The sequence below is a fragment of the Orbicella franksi genome, chromosome 9, assembly GCF_964199315.1.
Source record: "Orbicella franksi chromosome 9, jaOrbFran1.1, whole genome shotgun sequence".
Classification (NCBI taxonomy): domain Eukaryota; kingdom Metazoa; phylum Cnidaria; class Anthozoa; order Scleractinia; family Merulinidae; genus Orbicella; species Orbicella franksi.
In genome coordinates, this window is record NC_138153.1 from 5,597,287 (window position 1) to 5,619,950 (window position 22,664).

The 22,664-nt window shown below is 38.5% G+C and overlaps 3 protein-coding genes across 3 annotated transcripts; 2 read left to right on the forward strand and 1 right to left on the reverse strand.

Moving 5' to 3' along the window:
- The first annotated feature begins 97 nt into the window (after positions 1-97).
- On the forward strand, positions 98-2,358 carry LOC145496885 (uncharacterized). The gene has a single exon (XM_081476659.1). It carries the CDS (start codon positions 155-157, stop codon positions 1,322-1,324), a length of 1,170 nt encoding a protein of 389 aa, XP_081332785.1. The 5' UTR covers positions 98-154; the 3' UTR covers positions 1,325-2,358.
- A 94-nt stretch (positions 2,359-2,452) lies between these two features.
- Positions 2,453-14,034, reverse strand: LOC145496889 (transmembrane protein 33-like). The gene is made up of 9 exons (XM_081476662.1): positions 13,913-14,034; positions 12,939-13,033; positions 12,400-12,484; positions 11,518-11,620; positions 10,555-10,622; positions 10,377-10,417; positions 10,044-10,154; positions 7,124-7,207; positions 2,453-5,692 (listed from the first exon to the last, which is right to left on the reverse strand). The coding sequence occupies exons 1-9, from the start codon at positions 14,012-14,014 to the stop codon at positions 5,539-5,541; spliced, it is 843 nt and encodes a 280-aa protein (XP_081332788.1). The 5' UTR covers positions 14,015-14,034; the 3' UTR covers positions 2,453-5,538.
- Positions 14,035-14,472: 438 nt separating this feature from the next.
- On the forward strand, positions 14,473-22,578 carry LOC145496887 (L-lactate dehydrogenase-like). The gene is made up of 9 exons (XM_081476660.1): positions 14,473-14,543; positions 17,579-17,733; positions 18,496-18,613; positions 18,870-18,980; positions 19,093-19,155; positions 19,792-19,965; positions 20,463-20,580; positions 21,099-21,222; positions 21,838-22,578. Exons 2-9 carry the CDS (start codon positions 17,608-17,610, stop codon positions 22,000-22,002), a joined length of 999 nt encoding a protein of 332 aa, XP_081332786.1. The 5' UTR covers positions 14,473-14,543; positions 17,579-17,607; the 3' UTR covers positions 22,003-22,578.
- The last annotated feature ends 86 nt before the right edge of the window (positions 22,579-22,664 follow it).

Here is a 22,664-nt window from a genome sequence, read left to right on the forward strand (position 1 = left end):
ACCGTGAGCTCGATGCAAAATTAATTTCTAAAGAAGCCTCTCATTGGTTAGAGTTTCATTATTCTTCAGAGCCAATGAAAAATCCTTTTACATCTATGCGCGTTCACTCCGTGTTCAGAATTTTGCTATTTGTGAGGTTAAGAAGAAGTTAAAGATGTTTAAAAAGAAAATTCGAAGCGGCAAAGTTTTGCAAAGTGGAAGAAAAGTAGGTTTAGGTGTCGGAGGATCGCGAAATGCTAAAAGGTCGCAAGATCTGCGGTCTACTCTGACTCAAAAGCAGGTGAAAAAGGCTCAAGTTAGTAGCGCGTTCACGGGCAAGTCCAAATCCAGCAGTTTGGTTGACGCGAGGCGAAAGATTTCCTCTAAGAAAAACCAGGGTAGACCTCTTGTTCGTTCCATTTCTTTGATAGAAGAACGCAGGAGAGAACAAAGGCAAGATTTACACCAGCAGAATAGATCGCTATCGCTTTCAACTGGTGGCCAGATTCAAATCACGACAAAGCAAGAGGTCCCGCCAGACCGATCAGCCACAATGATGGGGGACTCAATCCGAATCACAGCGAAAGTCGAGCGGAGTAAAGAAGATTTGGAGCGAGAAGCAAACATAATTGCAGGGTATCTTACAATCACAGCTAGAAACGAGGCGGCGAAAAGAAAAGAGAGAGAAAACGAGGCGAAGAAGCGAGAGAGACAAAACGAAGCGAGGAAGAGAGAGCGGGAAAGGAATGCCAAGAGAAGAGACAAGGAGAAGAGGGGTCATGCATCGTACAGTCAGATGGCTGCAGAAAATGACCTCTATGCAACCAACGCCGAGGTTGACACTGGAGATGGATTAAGAGACAGTGTATTTGAGGGGAGATTGGATCATAGTCTAAAGAGCAACAGATCTCAGACAGAAAAGGGACCAATATCATCCAAACAAGAGATACCTTCAAGCTGTAGAATCACAGTCTCCAACTTACACCCATTAGTTACTCAACAAGACGTTCAAGAACTCTTTGGTGTTGTTGGTGAGTTGAGGAGTTGTAAAATGCTTGGCAGGGGAACTGCGGAGGTGGTGTATTTACGAAAAGAAGATGCTTTGTTTGCATTTAGCAGATATCATAACCGCAAACTTGATGGCCAGCCCATGCAGTGCAAGTTGATCACCCTACCATCAGCATCGCTCTATTCACCACCACCAGCCAGATTACCTCCACTGCCTCCTTTACGTGCCACCCCTGCGGCACCTTCGAGACCACCCCCGAGAAGCCTTCCTGAGGAAAAGGAACAGGGGCAAACCACTCAGAGCTCAAGACCAGTAGTCTTCAAAGTCAGGATATAATAATGTGTTAAATCGCGTTAATCTCAGTGAAACATTCTGCAATATTTTCGAAGAGTGCAGAACAACACTCCCATTACTCACATGATGCAAGTTACTCTTCATGTTTGCATGTTTTGTGAGCATGCAAGCTTGTAAAAGATTTTCATGATATTTCATGATTACGTAGAGATAACGAGCTCAGGGTTCAATTGCATTAATTACTAACCAGTTTGTCTTGTACTTCAAAACTTTTTGTACTCAAAAAATTCCAGTTGCTGATGGGCTGCATTAATTTTGTATATTTTTAATAATGAAAGCTGCTAGTTGAGGCTTGAAAAATCAAGATTTGAATGTGTTGTTTACAATGAATGGAGCAGATTTCATCGCTCCTGATTTTCAGCGGCACTGAACATCATCTTTCAGTGTTAAAATGTTTGAGATTATTTCCATAACTTGAAGCAGCCATGATGAATCCCCAAAGTACATGTCCTCAGGTGTCCCTCTTTCATTGGAGCACAGTGTCTGTGGTGTTGTGGGCCTGCTGCACTTGAATGCAACCTAACCATCAAGCACGGCAGTCCTTGTTCCCTGCTCTTCAGCGACAAAACTCAGTGACACCTGGGCATGATGTAGTATGTGCAATATAACAAGGGTTTGTCATGTCAGGGTTCTTTCCCAAACATTTCACAGAACTGATGAGTAATGATTCGTTATGCAGGGAGTCTTCATTTTATAGGGGTTTGTCATATTGAGGTTCTACTGTACTGTATGAGTTGCCTATAGTTCCCAGTGGAACCCACCGCCCAAAATTTTATTATAAGACAGCTTTTTATTGCTCAACTGATCTCTTCTAAAATTTTTGGAGTGTTCAATTAGAGCATGGATTGCATTGACAAGTCTGACAAAGCCCATAGGCTAGAAAATGTTTTAGTTCATAGCAGTGGAGGAATTCCTTTGTGATGTTGGTAAAGTAAGTGCCAATGGGTTCCATGTTGGTCTGGTATGTGACACTAATTTTTCTATTCTTTGCTTGAATAAAGTTTACTGTTTAGATTGTCATGAGTACTCTATTTCAAACACAACTAATTGATGATCAATGACATCAATGAGTAATCAATCATGGGGAATCCATGAGTAATCAACTATTTCAAACACAACTAATTGATGATCAATGACATCAATGAGTAATCAATCATGGGGAATCCATGAGTAATCAACTGATTATTCATTGATTTAAGCACTTAATTACTGGCCCCAAGAGAAACCTCAATGTTCCCCTCAGCTTCGCCTTGGGGGACATTGAGAGTCTCAGGGAAACAAAACTCACTGTTTCCTGTGGAGCCAGTCATTAAGTAATTAACCTCCCAGCTCAAAAATAGAAAAAAAAAAAAACACTGAAATATCGTTTGCTTGATGTTGGCTGGCACACAAATTTTGCTGCAGTATCAAGGAGCATGACCTAATTACGTGCAAGTTGAGTCAAGTGAGCTTTCCCCATTGGCATGTGACACATTCTCCCCCAATCAGAAAACGTAGTTGAGTTGGTAGGTATAACAAAAATGAGTAATCAACGACTTGATGACAAATAATTTTGTGGCCTATCAATTGCTTATCAATGACATCAATTACTCATCGATGTCATTGATTATTCTTTAAAACTACTGAGTGCTCAACAATTACCCATTGATTACCCATCATACTGCACATCTGCTACAATTTCCAGACTTTCCTGTTATAGTGCTCCATTGAAGTAAACAGGCTGATGCTTCAGATGTCATCATTACCCAGATGGGTTAAATAAAGTTTCCATTTGTGACACAAAGTTGTTTTAATTTACTTCTTTATTTTCAATTTTGTATAGTCTGAAGCTATGACATTATTGATGACCGATCAATGACAAATCAATGACAAAAAAACTGTAGTATTCTTTCATGATTGGTATGTCAATGACCAATCAACTGATTACCCATTGATTTACTCATTGATGTCACCTACATTTATAAATGGCAAAGGTCACCCATCCTACCACGGAGTGCTGGTGCAGGTGCATGTGATCGAGTTAATGTAATGCAAAGTAATACTGTGCTGTGCATGGTGCTCTTACAAAAACAAAAACTTATTAGTTACGTCTGATGTATAGTTTTAGTTTCTATTTTTTACCCTCCGTTTCTAGAACTCTGTTTAGTACATAGAACTGGGTGCAAACAAATTATTTTCTTGTTCTGAAAATTGTGTATGTTGACTGATAACCTGCTAAATTTTGGCAGGCATGTCTCTGATCTCGGATTGCTGGGTATTTTTTTTTTAAATAGTTAACATCAGCATTAGTGCAACCATACCCCCTTTAGGACAGACTTTCATACAATTACATATACACTGTAGGACAGTGAGGCCAAAACCATACCCCTCCTGACAGGGCATACCCATAAAGCTTATATAAGGAAATACTCTCCCCTTCTCCCATGGGGTTGCTGGGCTGTAGAAGAGCTACACATTTTACCTCTTGATCATGTGCACACTAAACCATAGTAAAACATCTACATGACACTAGAATCGTAGAGTATTCAAGGCACACACTGCAATATAAACCTGGAATATTTAAGTTGAATTTGGAAAGCAGGTCCTATACTAACAGGATTTTTGAGGTGTATTTTATTTTTGTGCCACTGAATACCTTAGAATATTGCAGTATACGTGATATTCACCAATCCATATTCAGGCCTAAATATTTGGTTTTTTACACAGTTTTAATAATTACTCTCCCAGTTTTTCTGCCTCCCACAATTTACGAAGCATCTATTTACAGCACATAAACCCTACAATTTTGTGCATTATTAAGCCTAAAATTAAGAATAATTGCCAGTTTCAAGGGCAGCAGGCATGCGATTATTATCTATCAGCGACTATAGTTCACAACTAAATTTTCTCTGATTCTTATTGGTTTAAAATGATCACGTGACATGATAGTGCTCCTCGGCGGAGAGACACCATCAGCTCATAATGCCTGTCTGCGGAAAATACCCGAATGGATAGCAGTCATCTGAAAATTTTCTGTAAACAAGCGGGCTATAGAAAAAAAATTGAAAGCCAAAAAAGATCAAAACTTTGGATATTTTGGCTTTCCCTCCTTTCATTTAAAAAAGTTGAAAGTAATTCAATAGGATTTTTGAACAGGTGTGCAGAGGAAAATTTAGTGGTGAACAATAAAGGCAATAAAGTGTTTATGTCAGCGGAGGAGGCAGTGAGGCTGAGTGGTTAGCATGTTGGACTCGCAATCCAGCAGTCCCGGGTTCGAGTCCTCAGTCTTGGACAAAATAAATGGAACATCTGGACCACCCCTCCCCCCATTTCAATGATGCCAAAATGGCGCATCTTTGCTCCTTTGCACCTTCATCATTTCTTTGGGGGGGGAGGATGGGGGATAATTGTTCCATTTTATTCTGTCCAAGATTGCTGCTCTGACCACTACCTGGATTTGTTTCTCAGTAACCCCAAGTTCCAATCCTTGGCCACGCTTGTAAATAGCCATCTGGTTTGCCTCCGGCCAGTTGGGATTCTTAACAATGTTATGTTTGATTTGAGTCATTTGTTTCAGTTGTTTGCTCAGCCCCACTAGTACTTGTGCTATAAACATCGCCGAGGGTAAATAAAGGTTATATGTAAATATATGTCTTGGAACTATCAGTCTGACAGTTGCCCATTGAAAATTTGATGTTCTTAAACCTAGCATATTTGCCCTTAAAGCTTTGCATTTCAAGTAAATATTTGTATAAGAAAATCAAATTTCCTCAGGCAACTATCATCTGATAGTTCCTTGACAGAAACACTATTGTTTACATAGAAAAAAATGAGAGAAACAATCAGATTCACGCCTTTCCAACAGAACAAGAGTGGTTTCTAAAACTATTTATTAAACATACAACACCTTTGAACTTATGGAACAATGCTGGTCCAAACAACAACTTGCAGCTGAGAATGAATACAAAACAGGTTTGTCAACATTGTGCAACAGCACCTTTGAATTTATGGAACAATGCTGGTCCAAACAACAACTTGCAGCTGAGAATGAATACAAGACAGGTTTGAAAACATGTGCATTGTTTCATAGTGTAAGCTATCTGTTATTCTCTGCCAGCTTCGTACTAATTTTAAAGTCTAAGTTATAAATATTTGTTCATAAGTACACATGCCTTAACCCAGCAGCAGTGAATAACAATTACATTTTTTTTTTTTTCTTAAGAAGTGGCTTGAGGGGGTGGTGCCGTTATAGGAGGAGCCAGCCTTGCAATGAAAGCTGTAAACTTGAACACAAGGGTCCGCATAAAACCTGGGCAGCGTGGATGACCTGCCATCTGTTCAGATGCTTGCCGAAGTTCAGAAAAAAGAAGTCTGAAATATATAAAAATAATTATTGACAATTTTTTGTGTGAGAATATGACTTTGGAGGAAGGAGGAAGGAGGAAGAAAAATGGCTGTGACAAATGTTAACAACTCTTCAGTAAAGAAGACACTAGCTGTCAGTGCAAGTGAATAATATTATATGAAATATCATATATATTTGAAATGCAGAGAAAGATAAGAAGACATGATTGATCATCACAGTTGCAGTTGTGAGATCAAGGCATGAAAAAAATTCAGGCTTGAACAGGATTCAAACCCATGACCTCTGCAATACCGGTGCAGTGCTCTACCAACTGAGCTATCAAGACAAATGGGAGCTGGTCACATTGTGAGTTCGTAACATACCCATAGATGGTGAAGAATACAATCAAGTGAATAATTATAACATATAGATTTAGGCCAGCCTAAAAGCGTAGCTCCTGGGCCGGGTTGTTCAAAGCCCGATTAAGCTAACCCAGAAAAAGGTAGAATTTTGATTTGAGTTTTGTAACTTTGTGGTGACGTTTCTGTATATTGTTTGGCCCTCTGTTTTGAGTTTTAATAATCACCATATACACAAAACAAAACAGCAAAAAACATTTGTATGGAAGAAAAAGTTATAATTCCATTGACTTTTAATCCTGGGTTAGCGTAAACCAGCTTCCGAACAATCCTGCCCTGTTTCCAACAAGCTAACCCAATATGAGCCTGCGATCCAATTGATAACCAGCACTTGGTCAGCGGTCTACTTCAAAAAACATGTGACCTCCAGGAGCTGTTAACTTGAGCCCGTGATATGGTCACGTAATACTGGTCAGCGGATACCTCGTTTTGACAGGTGTCGATTGATCATAACATGGATGTCCAATACCAAGCAAGTACATGGTAAACCAAGGCTGCATGTCTCTGTCAACCTATTTTTTGGAGTATGGCCGCCATGTTGGGCAACTCCTCCGCCGCCATCATCGTTGTGTGTACGCGCCCACGAGCAATACCGCTAGCCATGATAACCATGAGAAAATCAACTCATGGGTTTCTTTTTCTTTCCTATATGAGTATGGGGCTCCACTTGGCGGCCCTTTGGGCCACCAGAGCTCCACTATGAAAGATCATATATTCACATACTAGCTGTCAGTGTTAGCAGAAGGATCTGCCTGTTTGCATGCAGCACATGAATGTACTGACAGTGCTTCTTTGCCACTACTTCAAGCCATATGTTGCTGTTGTTTATAATATTCTCTTCACATTGAAGTGAGACCATAGTTACAAGTTTAAAGCGAGTTACCAAATGCCATAAGAACCACAAGTTCTGTCAATACTATATACTTTTCAGGGAAAGTAGTTTGGGAAAGATTGAAAAGCATACTAGGCAAAATAAGTTTTTTCAAATACAGTATTAATATTTTTTTCTTAAAAGTGAGGAAAACAAAATACACTTACCTACAGTAGGGGTTCCGTCTGGAGGCATATCTGAATCCCAGAAATCGATAATAAACAAAGGGAATGACAATACCAACTTGACCACTGAAAATGCACATTCATACATGTAAACTGATTGAAGTGATTTCAAGTGAGTAGCATTAATGTATGACATCATTGATCAACGTGCTGTATATGACATCAGTTTAACAAATAGATTCCATGTTGCCATGCATCTGTTCAGCAATAGATCACACATGATATCAAAATGTGGCAAGAATAAAAAAGTGACATAGGAGGCAATTGCCGAGTGTGTCACTGATGTTCTGACCACATTTTGACGTCTTCTAAGATCTATTACTGAACATACTCACGGAAACATGGAATCTACTTGTTTTATATAACAAAGAAACAAAAAAGAATGTTAGTGATCTTATCTACGTAAAATTTGTTAACTACTCCGAATGGCAAAAGTTTTATTGCTTACACACACACTGATAATGAATGAAAATGCCGACTTAAACCTACAAGTTTTTATACCTATGTAAATAATAGAAAGTTCCAGAAGCATCTCTGCATATATTTGGGCTTGCGGGACAATGCATGCTAATTATCAAACACTCTACATATGACTATGCCTGAAAGGTGATAGAATGAATCAAACTACACAAGCTGATTATGTAACAAAATTGTGTGTGTGTCTGTCCTCCAATAGATCATCAATAAATCATACGTAAGAACCAATCAAAATGTGAGAATACTTTGACTTATGATAAATTGTGGCTTATTTAAAATCTCATTGATGTTAGCTTTCTAGCTACATGTACTCTCAAATTAGAGTCTAAATAAAGTTTATGTATGAACATGTGCATTGGCCATTCCTTGACTTAAATGCAACTAGTTTTACAAAAATTCACTACATGCACCATTGTATCATGTTTAGAACTTAAAGTGCACCTAACCCCCAAATTTTTTTTTCGCTAAAACAAATCTAGACTTTATTTGAAGCATTTGGGCGAACAAATTTTTGAATTTGGTTGAATCCTCGATTTTCTAAGCCCTTTCAAAGTCGCGATTAAGTGTTTCACGACCGCGTTTTAGGGAGTCTGGGGCGGCGGTACCTGATGACGTCTACCCAGGAACCAAACACAATAGCGCCTCAGTCAACTCACTGTATTTGCTCGAGAAAATAGAATGCAAAACTAATCGTTCCGATGTATTTTGGGACTAAAACGTCCAAGTTTTGTCTCAGAATCATTTCTTTTTCGTCACTGGAGTCAGAGTTAAGTTTCGATTCGGAAGGCTCCGAAATAAACTCCGATCAAGCACGTTCGACAACTCTGAACTCTCTGCTTAGAGCAATTTACAATATTTCAAGCGACGACGGGGAAGACATCTTTGCGGACGAGCTGCTTGTATATTAGGAATGGAAAGCTAGATACGAAGTGGAGGAGCAGGCAAACGAACAGCAGGAAAGAAAACTCAAGGACTGCTTTGGATGGTAATTTCGTCAACTAAACATAAGATTCCCACGCGTGTTTATAGCCCGTTTACATTTGTCCTTACCGAGAATGTATTTTGTCAAGGTTCTGTTAAATCCAGTTTGTGTTTTACTTTCAGTTGAATGCTTCACGTTTATAAGAGCGACGTACGTGTTGCAGTTTTCGAGACTTGATGACCTCCAAAACATTGGCTTCGATCGATTGAAAATCGTATTGTTTGGACCTGTATTTTTGAAGCTGCGGGAAGCAAGGCGGAAGGAAACATTTCATACAATTACCGATTTCACATTGTCACACGTTTTAAGTCGTAACTCCAAATAACCAATGTAAATTGTTCTCAAAGTTTGCAGTGAAATTCGTCGGATAAGCGAAAAGGATGTGTTCCCTAAGCGGTCCGCAGATAATGTTACGCGGTCATATTTTCGACGCTATTGCACAGAATCTTTGTCACACTGCTGATTTCCAAACCTTCGAAAAACTCTGTGAGTCTAACAATTTTGTTATCATGTAATTCTAGAGGATTAATCTTCGACTTTCATCTAAATCGAAAGAGAAATAAGTGTTGGTTAGCGGCGTACAGTTGCGATCTATTTACGTATCAGTATAACGCTTCTTGATCATGACCGGATCACACAACTTTGCCGGTTATGTTATAAATACTGCGGGATTGGAAGATATAGGTTGTCGGTGGTATTTCTACAAATTGCTGGTTAGCTTTAAGCAGAAAATTTATGAAAATAGCGTTCGAAAGTCTGCGGAACAAATTCCAGTGAGAGTTCTTCAATGGTTCTCACAGATTCAGTTCGCTTGTTTCGGTTCGACAAAATCAACCATCGTTTACGTCTTTATTGCACCATTAGCCAATCATCGTCAGTAAATTGTACAGTATATCTTTCTTTAAATCTGGAATATTGCTGCAACAGCCGACAGCACCTCTGGAAGGCGTTTCTGCGCACTTTTCGAATGTGTATTGCACCATCCTGAAGGAAATGAGAGGAAATGAGATATCCAACCTTCCTGGGTAGACGTCACAAGAGCCGCTGGACCCATTCTCCTCAAACTCGGTCGTGAAACAAAATGGCGGTGTTTTGGAGCTATTTTCGAGATTTCGTCGTGGCACAGAAAATCAAGGATTTAACGGAATCCAAAAATTTTTTCGCAGAACTATTTCAAATACTAAGTAGATTCGTTCTAGCGAAAAAAATTTTTGGGGTTAGGTGCACTTTAACCAATTCAAACCCGAAAATCGATACAGGTGCAACTGGAATGATGAGAAAATCTTTCTTATTTACATGGTCTTTTTCTTCAAGCCAAAGTTAAGAATTCTATGTTAGACTGATTCAGGTAATAAAAAGAAATAGTTCCTGATCTGAAAGTTTGATCATAGTTATGCATGAAATTATACACAGTCAGGTCTATGCAACTGGATAGTTATATACCTTAGCATCATTAAAATAACAGCGGGCATAAGCATGATCTCCGTGCAGGCAATGAACCTCAAAAGTCCCTGTTGATTCATTTCCACCTTTTCAATGGCCTTGCGAGCTGAGCTATAAGAGAAATAAAACAATCATTATTAAAAGATATTTGATTAGCAAGGATTTATATGTGCTGCTATCCAAGGGGAGTAGCAACACTCCTGCAAAACTCAAATTACAAGTGCCACGTTATATACATTTATGAAAGAGAGCAAACAATGACCAAGGCATGGTTGAGTTAACCATCACTCAGCAAGCACACGAAAAGGACTAAAATGAAACTTGAGATTTTACCTTATTAGGGACATGTTAAGAATTCCTCCAGTTCCAAGAATCTGACATTTGGAAAGACATGTTTAAATCAAACAATCATGTTACTGACAGCCAATTTTGTGCAATGGTTGACAGCATGAAAAAGGTATTCATGAACAAATAAAAATAATCAAATGACAAATTAAAGCTGCACACTTACACTCAGTAATTTTTTAGTGAAGGAGACCGTATGAAGAAGAGCAAAAAGTGCGACGGGAATTAGGATGACTTGGTAAGAAATTTTTAGTTAAGGAAATTACATTTAATTTATTATTTTGAAATATAATTATTATTAGTATTAGTATTATTATTATTATTATTGTTATCGTTATCGTTATCGTTATCGTTATCATTATCGTTATCGTTATTGTTATCGTTATCATTATTATTATTTTATTTTTTTTAATATAATATAATTGTAATAATTATTATTATGGTTCCCTTACATGAGGGGCCTGAACCTAGGGTAAAATGGGAACTGGGATTTGCTTACAAGTATTTTTTCACTGGGAAAATGACATTTGGGTCACTGAGACAAGGAATCATGGACAGAAAAATGGCACATTTGGGACTGGGATTTGGGAAAAAAGGCTGGGAAATGGAAAATATTATCCACCCCCTCCCCCAGCCCTTTCAGGACCCTCTAGTCTTACATGTTCTACAGTTATTGTAGTACATTCAAACCCCTCTTAAGTGGCCACCCTCGGGGTGTACTGTAAATATCTTATACCATCTTTAGTTCATGGAATCACTTCAAGACAGTCATGATAAACATGTGTTTGAATGTTTTTACCACTCATCAACTTAGTTGTCACCTTCAGTCTCTTATCTGTCATCGTCTTTTCCAAAACAAAACTAAACAACAGTATTATTTTTGGGGGGTGACCATTTAATAGGGGTAAAGAGAATAGAGAAATCTTCATTGGGGCAACCAAAAGGTGGCCACTGCTGCTTAATAGAGGTGGCCGGTTATATTAATAGGGGTTTTATTCACATTGTTCTACTGACAATAATTCTGGGACTCTGATAACTGGCCGCTTAATAAGGGGTGGCCTCTTAATAGACATTCAACTGTGTAGAGTTTCAAACATCTCTCATCACTGCAGATTGAATCAAAGGATACTTGTGACTGGTTGAGAATTAACAAACATGATGCTGTAAAGAAGGTAATGACAGCTGTCTTCAGCAAGTAACAGTCCAAAGTACTCTCTTGAAAACTGGAATCTCTACAAGCATAAAACAGGAATAATAAAATACTGAATCATTTACTGTTAAACCTAAAATTTGGAACTTTTAATGTGTAATAGAATGTAACCGTAACACATTATTGTATAGACCTATTAAATTTGAACATCAAAGATTTTAAAAATTTTCAATCTACACTCTGTTTTAGCCAGACATTATTCTGACTTAAAATCAGTTGGGTGCAGAGGTTCCTCTCATCTGACTCCAGAAGGGAAGAAGGCCAATGAAAATTAATCCTCAATGAAAAACAAATCTGATATACTTGCACAAGCTCCCCAATTTTTAGTTGGATTCAATTCTATTGCAATTATGATTGATAACAGGTGTAATATGTAAAAACCTTGATTTAGTTTTGAACTTTAGAATTTGTGTTATCAAACATTGCTGTGCAAACAAATATATGAAAGATCATATATTTGAACTGCAGAGAAAGACAATGAAGATATGATTGATCATTGCAGTTATACACACAACTTAAGCATGGCTGTTTTACTAAGCCACCATGCACTTTCCACTGTGCAATTAGCCTGTGAACACAGACGGATTTCAGCCTTTTGTTTTTCGGTAGAGTGAAACTAAAGTCTGAAATCCTTCTATGTTCACAGACTACTATGCAATATATACAATAACATTTACATCTTGACAGATCTGTAGCAAAGGCCTTATTCTAGGTATTAATATGTACAATTATTATAGACTCCCGGTCTAAACTATGATGAAAACAATAATGAATTAAAACAACTACTATGTGCACACTTACTGGAAGCCTTTGGTGGAGTCTTAAAGCTGATGTTGCAGCTGAACTGATCAACACTCTTTTATAACAGTTATAACTGAACAAGGGACTACAAAAGAAGACAAAACAGAAGAAGGTATAGACAAGGTCAATTTAAACAAAATAAAAATATATACTACCAGTTTCTACCCAACTGCTGCTGGAGTCAAAAGAAATTGATTAGAAGTTGGACAATGGGTATCTTGTTTATAATAAATTAAAAGCATTAAATATATAGTGACCTGTTAGTGTAGTAATAAGTTAATTCCCTTTGCATAAATTATGGAAACTTCAAAAAACCATAAATAATTTGCAAAATTGTTCTGCACTGCAGTACAACTTCAACATCTAGCAGTTGATAACTCCCTCAAACAAGTTTGAATCCTTTTGAACAAATATTGGTACATATATTTTTTTTCTCATATGCTCACTCACCCAGATACTAATTCCTGTTAAATTTAAGTTCCATCCTTATTGAAGAATATAAAATGTTTATAATTAAATTAAATTATAATGCATCTTACCTAAAAAATGGGAGCAGATAAAGAATTGAACAGATGATTGTGAAGACTCGTGTGAGCCATAATAATGAATCAATTTTGTTGTCCATCAGATATTGCTGCAATTTAGAATGTTAAAGTAAATTATTTGATTACAGTCAAAATATATATACCATCCATATTTAGCAGTAATGCAAAATTTAAAGAGAGTATCTTAAATGCATAATATGTAACAGAGTTTTGGTTCAAGCAGAAATTATTATTTCGCAAATGATGTGTTGAAACTGTCTGGCAAAATGGCCTTGAGCAAATATTTTCTGGTATAAAGATACCAATTGGTACCATAAATAGGGAGAGCCATATTATAGAGAAAATCAACACAACACGAAAATTAATCGTGCAAGTCCCCTGAGTTTTAAAACACTTACAACAACTAAGCTATTTTATTAAAACTTGTGCAACGGAAGTCAGATCAGTACATTTGCACATGACCAATACGTACACCTTCATGCATCGATCGGCTACTCTATTACCGAAACTCAACGATATTTTGGAAGTAATTGTTGCGTTGATTTATTGGAAGAAATCGGATCAACACTTCAAAATCATACCGTTCACGGAATTAATTATCACGTAATAATATAAAACAATTTGCATCATTGCAAACGGCATTTTTTACTTCACCTTAAAAACACGTTTATATGCAATATATTGTAACTTCGGCAAGCGTGTGATTAAAACGACAAGTTTCTCTGATACGTTTCTTTAGAAGACTACACATAATATATAATTTTTAATGGATATAGCCTTGAATCCAGAACACAATTATTAAAACCTGTTGTGGCTGAAAGAAAACTATCTCAACACGAACACCGACAACTTGAAATAGTTTTCATTGCATTGTACGGTATATCAAACACAAAACAAACAAGGATCAACGTTGCTCCTTACTTTTGACAGGCCTGAATCAGTTAAAGACGTGAATAATGATTACTTACTCTAAGTGCAGACCAGTTAGGGCTGGTTGAAGTTCCGGGTGGGTTACTACCGGCTGAACTACTCGGCGTGCTTGAATCTGCTTCGTTTTCTTGCGGTGGCATAGCTTAAACGTCAAGTTTCACGAATTCAGCGCGTTGTTAACAGTGGACGGCAGAGAAGGAGGTCGATAAACGAGGGCAATGATCAACCACGTCGAGATAACTGAAGGATATCAAAAAGACGACAAACTACTGCAACCGAAAGCGAAAGACAGCCATCTGCCGCTAATGGAAGAAGCCGCTGATCGCTCTTTACCAGACCCCGCATCGCAAAGTCTGTAAAACCTTCCCAAAAGACCTGAAATGACCGAAACAGGGAATCACTAAGATTAATCGATTAGTTGGTGTATGTAAATTTCTTACATACGTTGCGCGCCGTTTTACTGCATTCATGATAGTTTCTCGGGCCAATTTTCGTTTCCATTGCAGGTGATTCCATCAGAGTGACATTTGTGTGATTTCCAAAGGGCCACGTGACAACTGTTGACTTTGGAGTAGCCGGTAAAGCAAGAAAATTTGCATTTTGGAAGACACACATTGATCACTTGTTATTACTTCAGAAGGAAACCAAGCTGAAGATTTTAATTTCCAGGTTAGCTCTATCTCTTTATTTTCCAGTATGGCATTTTCTGGGTGTCCTTCAGTTGGACTATGCATCCTATCTAATTGTAAATTATCTAATTGTAAATTTTATCAACAAAAGGCATTTATGTGTGTTTTAATACCCACGTTTGCCGGCAAGCAATTCCCGATCCTGTCTGCATTTCCTGAACAACACGGGGTATTTTCGTAATCCTAAAAGGCTGACTATTCGTGCAAGTCGTATTCCAATTCATCACGCCTTGTTTCAGTTTATTACATCTGAGAGAAACACAGGTTTTTGGTGTATAATTTTATCAAGTCAAGAGCTCGCTTCTGTGTGACATCTCCTCCTTTCTAACAAGTTAACGAACAAAGGGTGAATTTCGAACTATATAAGCGATTTTCCTTAGGTGCAAGTCACGGCCCGACACGAATTTTCAGTTTCGATTTCCCGAGCTGGAAAGAGGAAATAAAAATGGGCATTATGGCGCAGACCTGCGTAGGCGTAAATATCTGTAAATAATTGAAACGAATTGTATTTTACTTGCAAATAGTGTTCAATTTGTCTATGTAAGAGTGTTTTGTTGATTTTAAAATGAGGCTTTTAAAGCCGTAGAACAGAGCTAGGAGTTTTTATGACATCCGTATATTCTTGTATTTAGCCGCAGCCCGGTAAAACTTCTGCCTACGTAAACTGTGAAAACACTCGAGTGCGAGAGCCTCACGTAACCAAATATAAACATTGGTGCTGACGCACTGACCTGTAGCTGTGTCACACTTCACAGCGCTCTGTGTATCGCGTGACGCACGCCCAAGCTCAGTATGTGACTGTTGTGACTAAATGTGACGCAACGAACGCTTTATCTATAGACTCCAGGCGTAGTCAATCGATAAACCAATAATCGATATTAATCGATATCAATCGATATCAATTGATATCGATTGCCGATAGCAAGCAATGAAAATTACACCCGCTTTCAGTGTTACGTGCATAGGCGACATCTTTCGACCATCTTTCGACATGCTATGAAAGACCGTTGAACTGTGAAACTGGTAGTTTTTCCGGTTATTAGCGGAGGAAATGACAAGTAAATGATAATTACCTACCTCAAATGGCAGAAGAAGATTTTGGACTTTGCATGCTTCCCTATTTACGGGATAATTCAAGTGATTTAGTGTAGTCGATCGGTTCTCAATAGTGACTTCCGGTAGAATTGGGCCGCTGCCGCTTTTAATATTCGCAACGTGTAAACATTCAAAACAGTCAAAAAACAGTCAAAAAAAAACAAAACAAAAAACATTCAAAACATTCAACCTATTTCTGGCAGAATAACTTCTTCATACTCCTAACTTTAATTTGATGTCAAATAAATCAATCTTTCGTCATTACAATTCGAGTTCGACCGTAAAGAAGTCCGTTGTGCTTTTTTTAATACATTTTTTAAGTAGGCCAGGTTACATAGCATGTCGAAAGATGGCATGTAGAAAGATATCGCCTATGCACGTAACACTGAAAGCGGGTGTAATAAAGAAAGAAGTTGTGAGTTATCGATTGCCGATAGTAATTGATAGCGATTGATTCATCGATTGGTATCGATTATTATCGATTGTTATCGGAGATTATTTTTGTCCTTTTACAAGTTACACGGATAAAATGTTTGACAAAATTTGTCTACAATGGTTTTACTGAGTCAATTTATCATAGCCTGCGTGTCTTTTACAATAATCATTGACAAAATGACAAGAACGAAAACAACTGGCAGAAGCATTTTAGGCTTAACATCTTTCTTTGCTAGTTTACGGCACTGGAAGAGGCTCAGCCCAGAGTAGCAGCGTAAAACCCTCCACTCCAGTCTCATTGTAGTGTCGGCATTAAGATGAAGCAAAATAAACAACAGAGTCAGTGCTCTAGTGATTTTAATTATTTGCGTTAGGAAACAAACGTAAGAATAGATCTAGGAGTAGGCCAAAAGGAAAATATAATTTAGTAGCATGCTGAAAATTATTTTACACTAAAACAAAGCCATCTTTGTAAGGTCCGGGTGGTTATTGTCGATTTTTTTTTTTTAAATCGATAACAATCGATACTCCTGAAGACAGGAATTATCGACTGTTATCGATTTTTGCCAGTCAATGGCAATCGATGAAAAAAATTTTCTGTGAGTTGTCGATTGCCAATATCAATCGATAGCAATCGGCGATTGATGTCGATTGAATCGATTGATTTCTGCTATCGATTTTTATCGATTGACTACTCCTGGATAGACTTTTAGACTTAATAGATAAAGTGTTCGTTGCGTCACATTTGGTTACAGCAGTCACATACAGAGCTTAGGCCACCTGTGCGTGACGCAACGTTAAAAAGCATCTGTTTTGAAAAGTAGTAGAAGAATTTGGTACATTTTAAATACAAAAGGTGCCCATCGTAGGTATAACTCAAATTTTTAAGACAAGTCATCAGCAAAAGAAACAAAAGGAAGAAGTCAAAGAACGTTAATTTTGCGGTTGTTTTTTCGTATATATATTTTTTTGGCGGGCGAGCGGAGGGTGGAACTGTTTAGATCTTCAAATCACAGTGCTTTTAAGTTTTCGAAATTGTCTTATTAACTACATTGGTGGGACTCCTTTCTCACTGATGTAAAGTAGGCAATCAAAGAATGCATTACTTGCTAAAAATTTCGGACGCTATTTCTCAGCCCAGACGTTTAATTTTCGGACACTGCTGAAAGTTAATAACGCTTACAAAACACGAATTGGGCTGAAACAATATCTGTGAAAAAAATAGTTTTACCGCGCCTTCAAAGAAAAAGAAACAGAAATTTTCCTTTCCAGCAATAAAAAGAACGAACAAAGCCTAATCCGAGTTCTGATTTCAGACGCTTACATGTAAAATTTCGTTTGTTTAAAAATTTTGGGCGATTTAATTTACCGGCACTTTTCTGTCCGAAATTAAAATCGTCCAGATTTAAAGTAGTTTTCCAAACTGTAATCGAACGTAGTACACTGCCCTTGAATGACTGACAGCTGAGCAAGTTCATTCTGCAGCCCATAGGTGACATCGCTTCCTGGTCGTTATGGCAACTCTGCAGGAAAAGTTAATGCAAAAGGTTGGCGATGAGGGAACACGATCCCATACCAAAGTGACTATTGTAGGAGTAGGACAAGTAGGGATGGCATGTGCTTACAGCATTATGCAGCAGGTAATAAGTGCAAAACACCAAGCTCGTTCCCAGGGTCTGTATTCTCGTGCTCCAGAGGGCGGGAGGAGCAGACACTGGAAACGTAACGTGCGATCACGCTCCCGCCGCCAAAAAAGCGAAAGAACGCCTGATCGCAGGTTACTGGAATCGAGGTTGCCAAAACACTTCCTTTCTCCCAAGATTCGTTCAACCTTCCTTCTTTCCTTCCTCTCTTCTTTCCTTCTCTCCTCTCTGTCTTTCTTTTCTTTCCTTCTGTCTTTCTGTCTCTCTTTCTCCTTTTCATGTTTCTTGTTACTTATTTCGTTCTTCCTTCCTCGTTCCCGTCACTTTGACGCGATTTACAAAGTTATCGTTCACATGAACCACGGATACTAAAAACACGATTTATCTATAAATCAGTTCAAAGACAGAATTAAACACTAGATAGGTTGGTAGTTACATTGTACGTATACCAAAAATAACAAGTCATGGAGTCGAGTGTATCCGTTACCATACCAAGCTGCAAAAACTCGCTCCCAGACAGTATGAGAACAATAACATCACCAAATTAAAAGAGTTCTAGATAGCCATAAAGAAAATGAACTTTTAGTATTTTCGCGTTCTAATTAAGTATTGTAATACTTTAATTGATTTACGAATTTCTCTTTCTCGAAGATCATAGCTCAGTAGAGCTACTCTGATAATTTCAGTTGTAATCTGAGTTGAATGTATGTATTATACGGCGTTCATACGTGAAAGAAATGTGATTGTATCATTTGATAGGGTATTTGCCGTGAAATTGCACTGATTGACATGATCGAGGACAAGTTGAAAGGAGAAATGCTGGACTTACAGCATTGTCAGCGCTTTGTCAAGAACGTTAGCATCAAGGCGAGCACTGGTAACATCTGTTTTTGTGAATTATATGTGCATCTCTTTCGAACGCGAGGATGCGAAAGCAAAATTTCGATTATATATCCTGTAATTTACACTTTGAGAAAGAAAAAAAGCGTACTAGGTAAGAAAAATTCACGAGTTTGATGGGTGAACGGTGGATGATTTAGATAACGCATATTCCGTAAATCAGGTTTGCCAGTATTTCTTTCTGTCGATGTATTTTGTATTATTATTATTATTATTATTATTATTCCATATAGACTATTCCGTTAGCAAGAATTCCAACTTGTGCATTGTGACCGCGGGCTCTCGCCAGAAAGAGGGTGAAAGTAGAAGGGACCTGGTGCAGAGAAATGTAAACATTTTCAAAGGTAAGATTGCTCTGGAGGGTCTCTGCTTCAACGACTTGTGTCGTTGCCCTGGGAAGTGGCTTGGTGAGAGGTTGCACGTTTAAGTATTTAAATTTGCTGATTGTCTTCACAGGAATTATTCCACAACTGGTGAAACACAGTCCAAATACAATTCTGATGATTGTTTCTAACCCAGGTAATAGCAATGTTGATATTGCACAGATCCGGAGATAGCTAATACACAGAACTGTACGCTTTTAATAAGTTTCACACTACGATGAAAGAGCAATCAGACTTGAATAAAAGCTATAATTTCTACTAAGAAGGTGTAGTCTGCATACGAGGCATCCCAGTTTCTGTAGCACAAAGCAACTCGAGATATTTCTGCTTCCCCTGAATGGGATGCTAGTCTATCGCAGGCCGGCTACCCTTCAAACCGAGGTAAAAATATAAGTGGCCTGGGTATAGAGTTAAAGAATACAGTTTGGAATTTCGACATGCATTTCTGTCATGGCGGCGTTTTGAGCAAGCGCGTGCAGGTTATCATGCTCTTTCACCTCCCCCGCCTGGGTACAGCTCCTGTTTCAGGCGGGAACAGAGAGTGCAGCTAGGGCCGTGGTCTATATTATCTGTTGAAATAAAACCAGCTCTAGCTACATGCATAAGTCTTATCAATAGGTCTGATATCACAATTTATGCCAGTATCATTTAGCTGTCACAGTTCTTTCAGCCAGTAAGAACAGAGTTAGCGAGTAAAATATAAATTACTAAAATTTCTCACCTGGCACCAAAGTGTTGTGATCTGACCAGTTTTTTTCTCCAATTTCTTCAGTGGACATTCTGACCTATGTGGCATGGAAAATCAGCGGTCTTCCCCATGAGCACGTGATAGGAAGTGGAACGAACCTGGACACAGCTCGGTTTCATTTTCTGATCAGTGAGAAACTCAACATCGCACCAAACAATGTGCATGGCTGGATCATTGGCGAGCATGGTGACGCTAGTGGTACGTCATAACAACCCCTTTCTCAGCCCCTTGCAGTAAAGCCTCCGACTATATATGCTGTATGTTACTTGCCGACTAGCGGCCTCGGGTGATAATCAAGACCTCGGGCACAGTTTTTCCCACCACAGACCGACCAAGGCCTGCAAATAACCTGTTTACTAATTTTCTTTACGGTATTGCTTTGAAAGCACCTTTTTTCGTTGAATTTTAATTATGGACGTTCAATTCAAATGTGGCGTACGCGTGCGTTTCACATTTCGTGCACAAAAAGGTATCGGAATCCATAATTGTTTGACTCTATTTTGATTGTTCACATTTTACGTTGCTTTACGGTGTAACAAAAAGCTTGAAAAGTTTCCAAAGTTAGAAATTTCAGAGCGGTCCGTACTCGGGGTCCGGATGCGAAAATCCTGGAGTCCGCGCGATTAGCCAATCAGATTCAAGGATTTAGGATTCCGAACCGCTGAGAATAAACTGCCTTACTGTTTTCTTTGTAGTGCCCGTATGGAGTGGTGTCAACATAGCAGGAGTGAACCTCAAGGATCTTAACCCAGAGATAGGGGCTGAAAATGATCCTGAAAATTGGGGTGAGGTATACAAGAAGGTTGTTAACAGGTAAGGCCGGGATTTACGAGACTGTGGGATTTATTTATATGGCTGCATGATCAATAAATCAATCTTTATTTGTACTCACTCTTGCTCAAAATATAAAATTACAATAATGAAAAAGTGATCAAAGCGATTGTCGAGCAAACCACTGTGGAACCTGTCTGTTTTATACGTAGATCTTAGAGACTGGAGGGCGGTAAATTGTTGTAACAACTTTGTTCTGGTCTCTGTCAGCAAGGGAACAGGTAGTTATAGGTTACTAATGTGTGACTGCAGTTTTTTGTGGAGGTTGTCGCAGTATCAGTTATGTAATGAACATTTCATTCACCACCTCAATGTTGGATTGACTCCGTTCCAGTTCTAAGGAAAAGTGGAAAAGATGCATTATATGTGATAATAGGTTTTTGGCCTGGGAAAGCACTTATGTAAAAAATTGGGGAAAGTCTCTGGCTGCGGTGATCAGTGCCGGAATCTGTTACAGGGAATTATTTATTCTTTACTACTTTCATCACTTTTTTATTCAGCGCCTATGAGATGATCAAACTGAAAGGTTACACATCCTGGGCCATCGGAATGAGTGTCGCCACCATGACCCAGGCGTTGCTTAGAAACCAGAAGAACGTCTATGCTATATCTACCCTTGCCAAGGTACTACATTGTTACTATTGCTAAGCAATAGGGATAGCGAGGGAGAAAGAAAGACCCAAGTTATGATTCATGGGTCCCAAAATTAGTTGAGCTCGTAGGGGAAAATTTGCTAAGTGTTTACATGCTGCACGCCGTATGTACTTCATTATCGTATTTTCGTTTCTCACTGGGGAATCATGAGCTTGATTCGTACTCTTGCTTATTTATATCTGAAAAAGAACACTCGGTTCTGTGAACTTTTGAATCCCTTATAGCGCTCAATAGTTATTGCGCCTTGCCTTACACTTAAGTGAAAACACCGTTAAAAACGTAAACGGCGTTGACGAAATAATAAGATATGAGAAGCCCATTTTTCGTGTGTCGAACTTGAAGCGAAAAACACAAGCGCGAAAGGGAAAACGAAGTTGTGTCTGGGCGGAAAGAGACAGGTCAGGGGTGAAAAATGAAACGGTGCGTATCAACTCCAGTTTTCGCGCAAACATTATTTTTATCGCGCTTTTTACTTATTGCTTGACGCTTGACGAATTGAGAAAAAAAAGAAACTGTTTGTAGTGTGCGTTGAAAACGTGGCAAGGCAAGGAACTTTTCTCAGATATTTGTTATTTTATTTCTCAGGGTTTTCACGGAATTGAAGAAGACGTATTTCTCAGTCTTCCCTGCGTGCTTGGTTCCCATGGCGTCATGTACGTCATCAGACAGACATTAGATGAAAGCGAGGCTAAACAACTGCAGCACTGCGCACGAACCATGCACGAGATTCAGGAGTCTCTTGAGTTTTAAGCGTAGAGCGGAAGTTAACGATGTCTTGATGGCAAGTTCCATTTAGAAGGTGACAGAGTCGTTGTGTGTGTATCACAACTGTGTTATCCAAAGACAAAAATAGTTTACAGTGCGACTACTCGAACCGGGCCACTTGGAAAAGAGTTAACCAATCAGAACGTCACTTGAGAATAAAGGAAAGCGATCTTTTTCTCAAATAAACCAATAACTTTGAAGAGTACGAACATTGGTTCTTAACAAAATTGAAAACCCAACGAAGTACGAAGTGTTGCCAACCTCTCAGGAAATTTGTTGATTGGCTAGTTTTGATCCTAAAGTTTGTCCGCCTTTCAACGGTTTCGGTTTAGTTGCCGAAAAATGAGTTATCAAGCTAAGTTTTTCGAGCGAAATTTATAAGGACTGAATCTCTGAGAGTGTATATGACGCAGAGGAGTCGATAGTACTTATGTATTCATGTCAAACAGACCGTTATTACTTGTCGACACGAAAAGGGTACCACGGATCTCAGTTTACGTTTGGTTAGTTTCCCTCCAGGTGGACCGGTTCGAGAAGTCTCACTGTAAAACCGCTCAAGTTGTTTCCGATCCTCAGGTGTTTATAGCTAAGATTATGTTAAGTTAAAAAAACTGTAACAAAGTAGTCAGTTGCAACTATGGCAATAA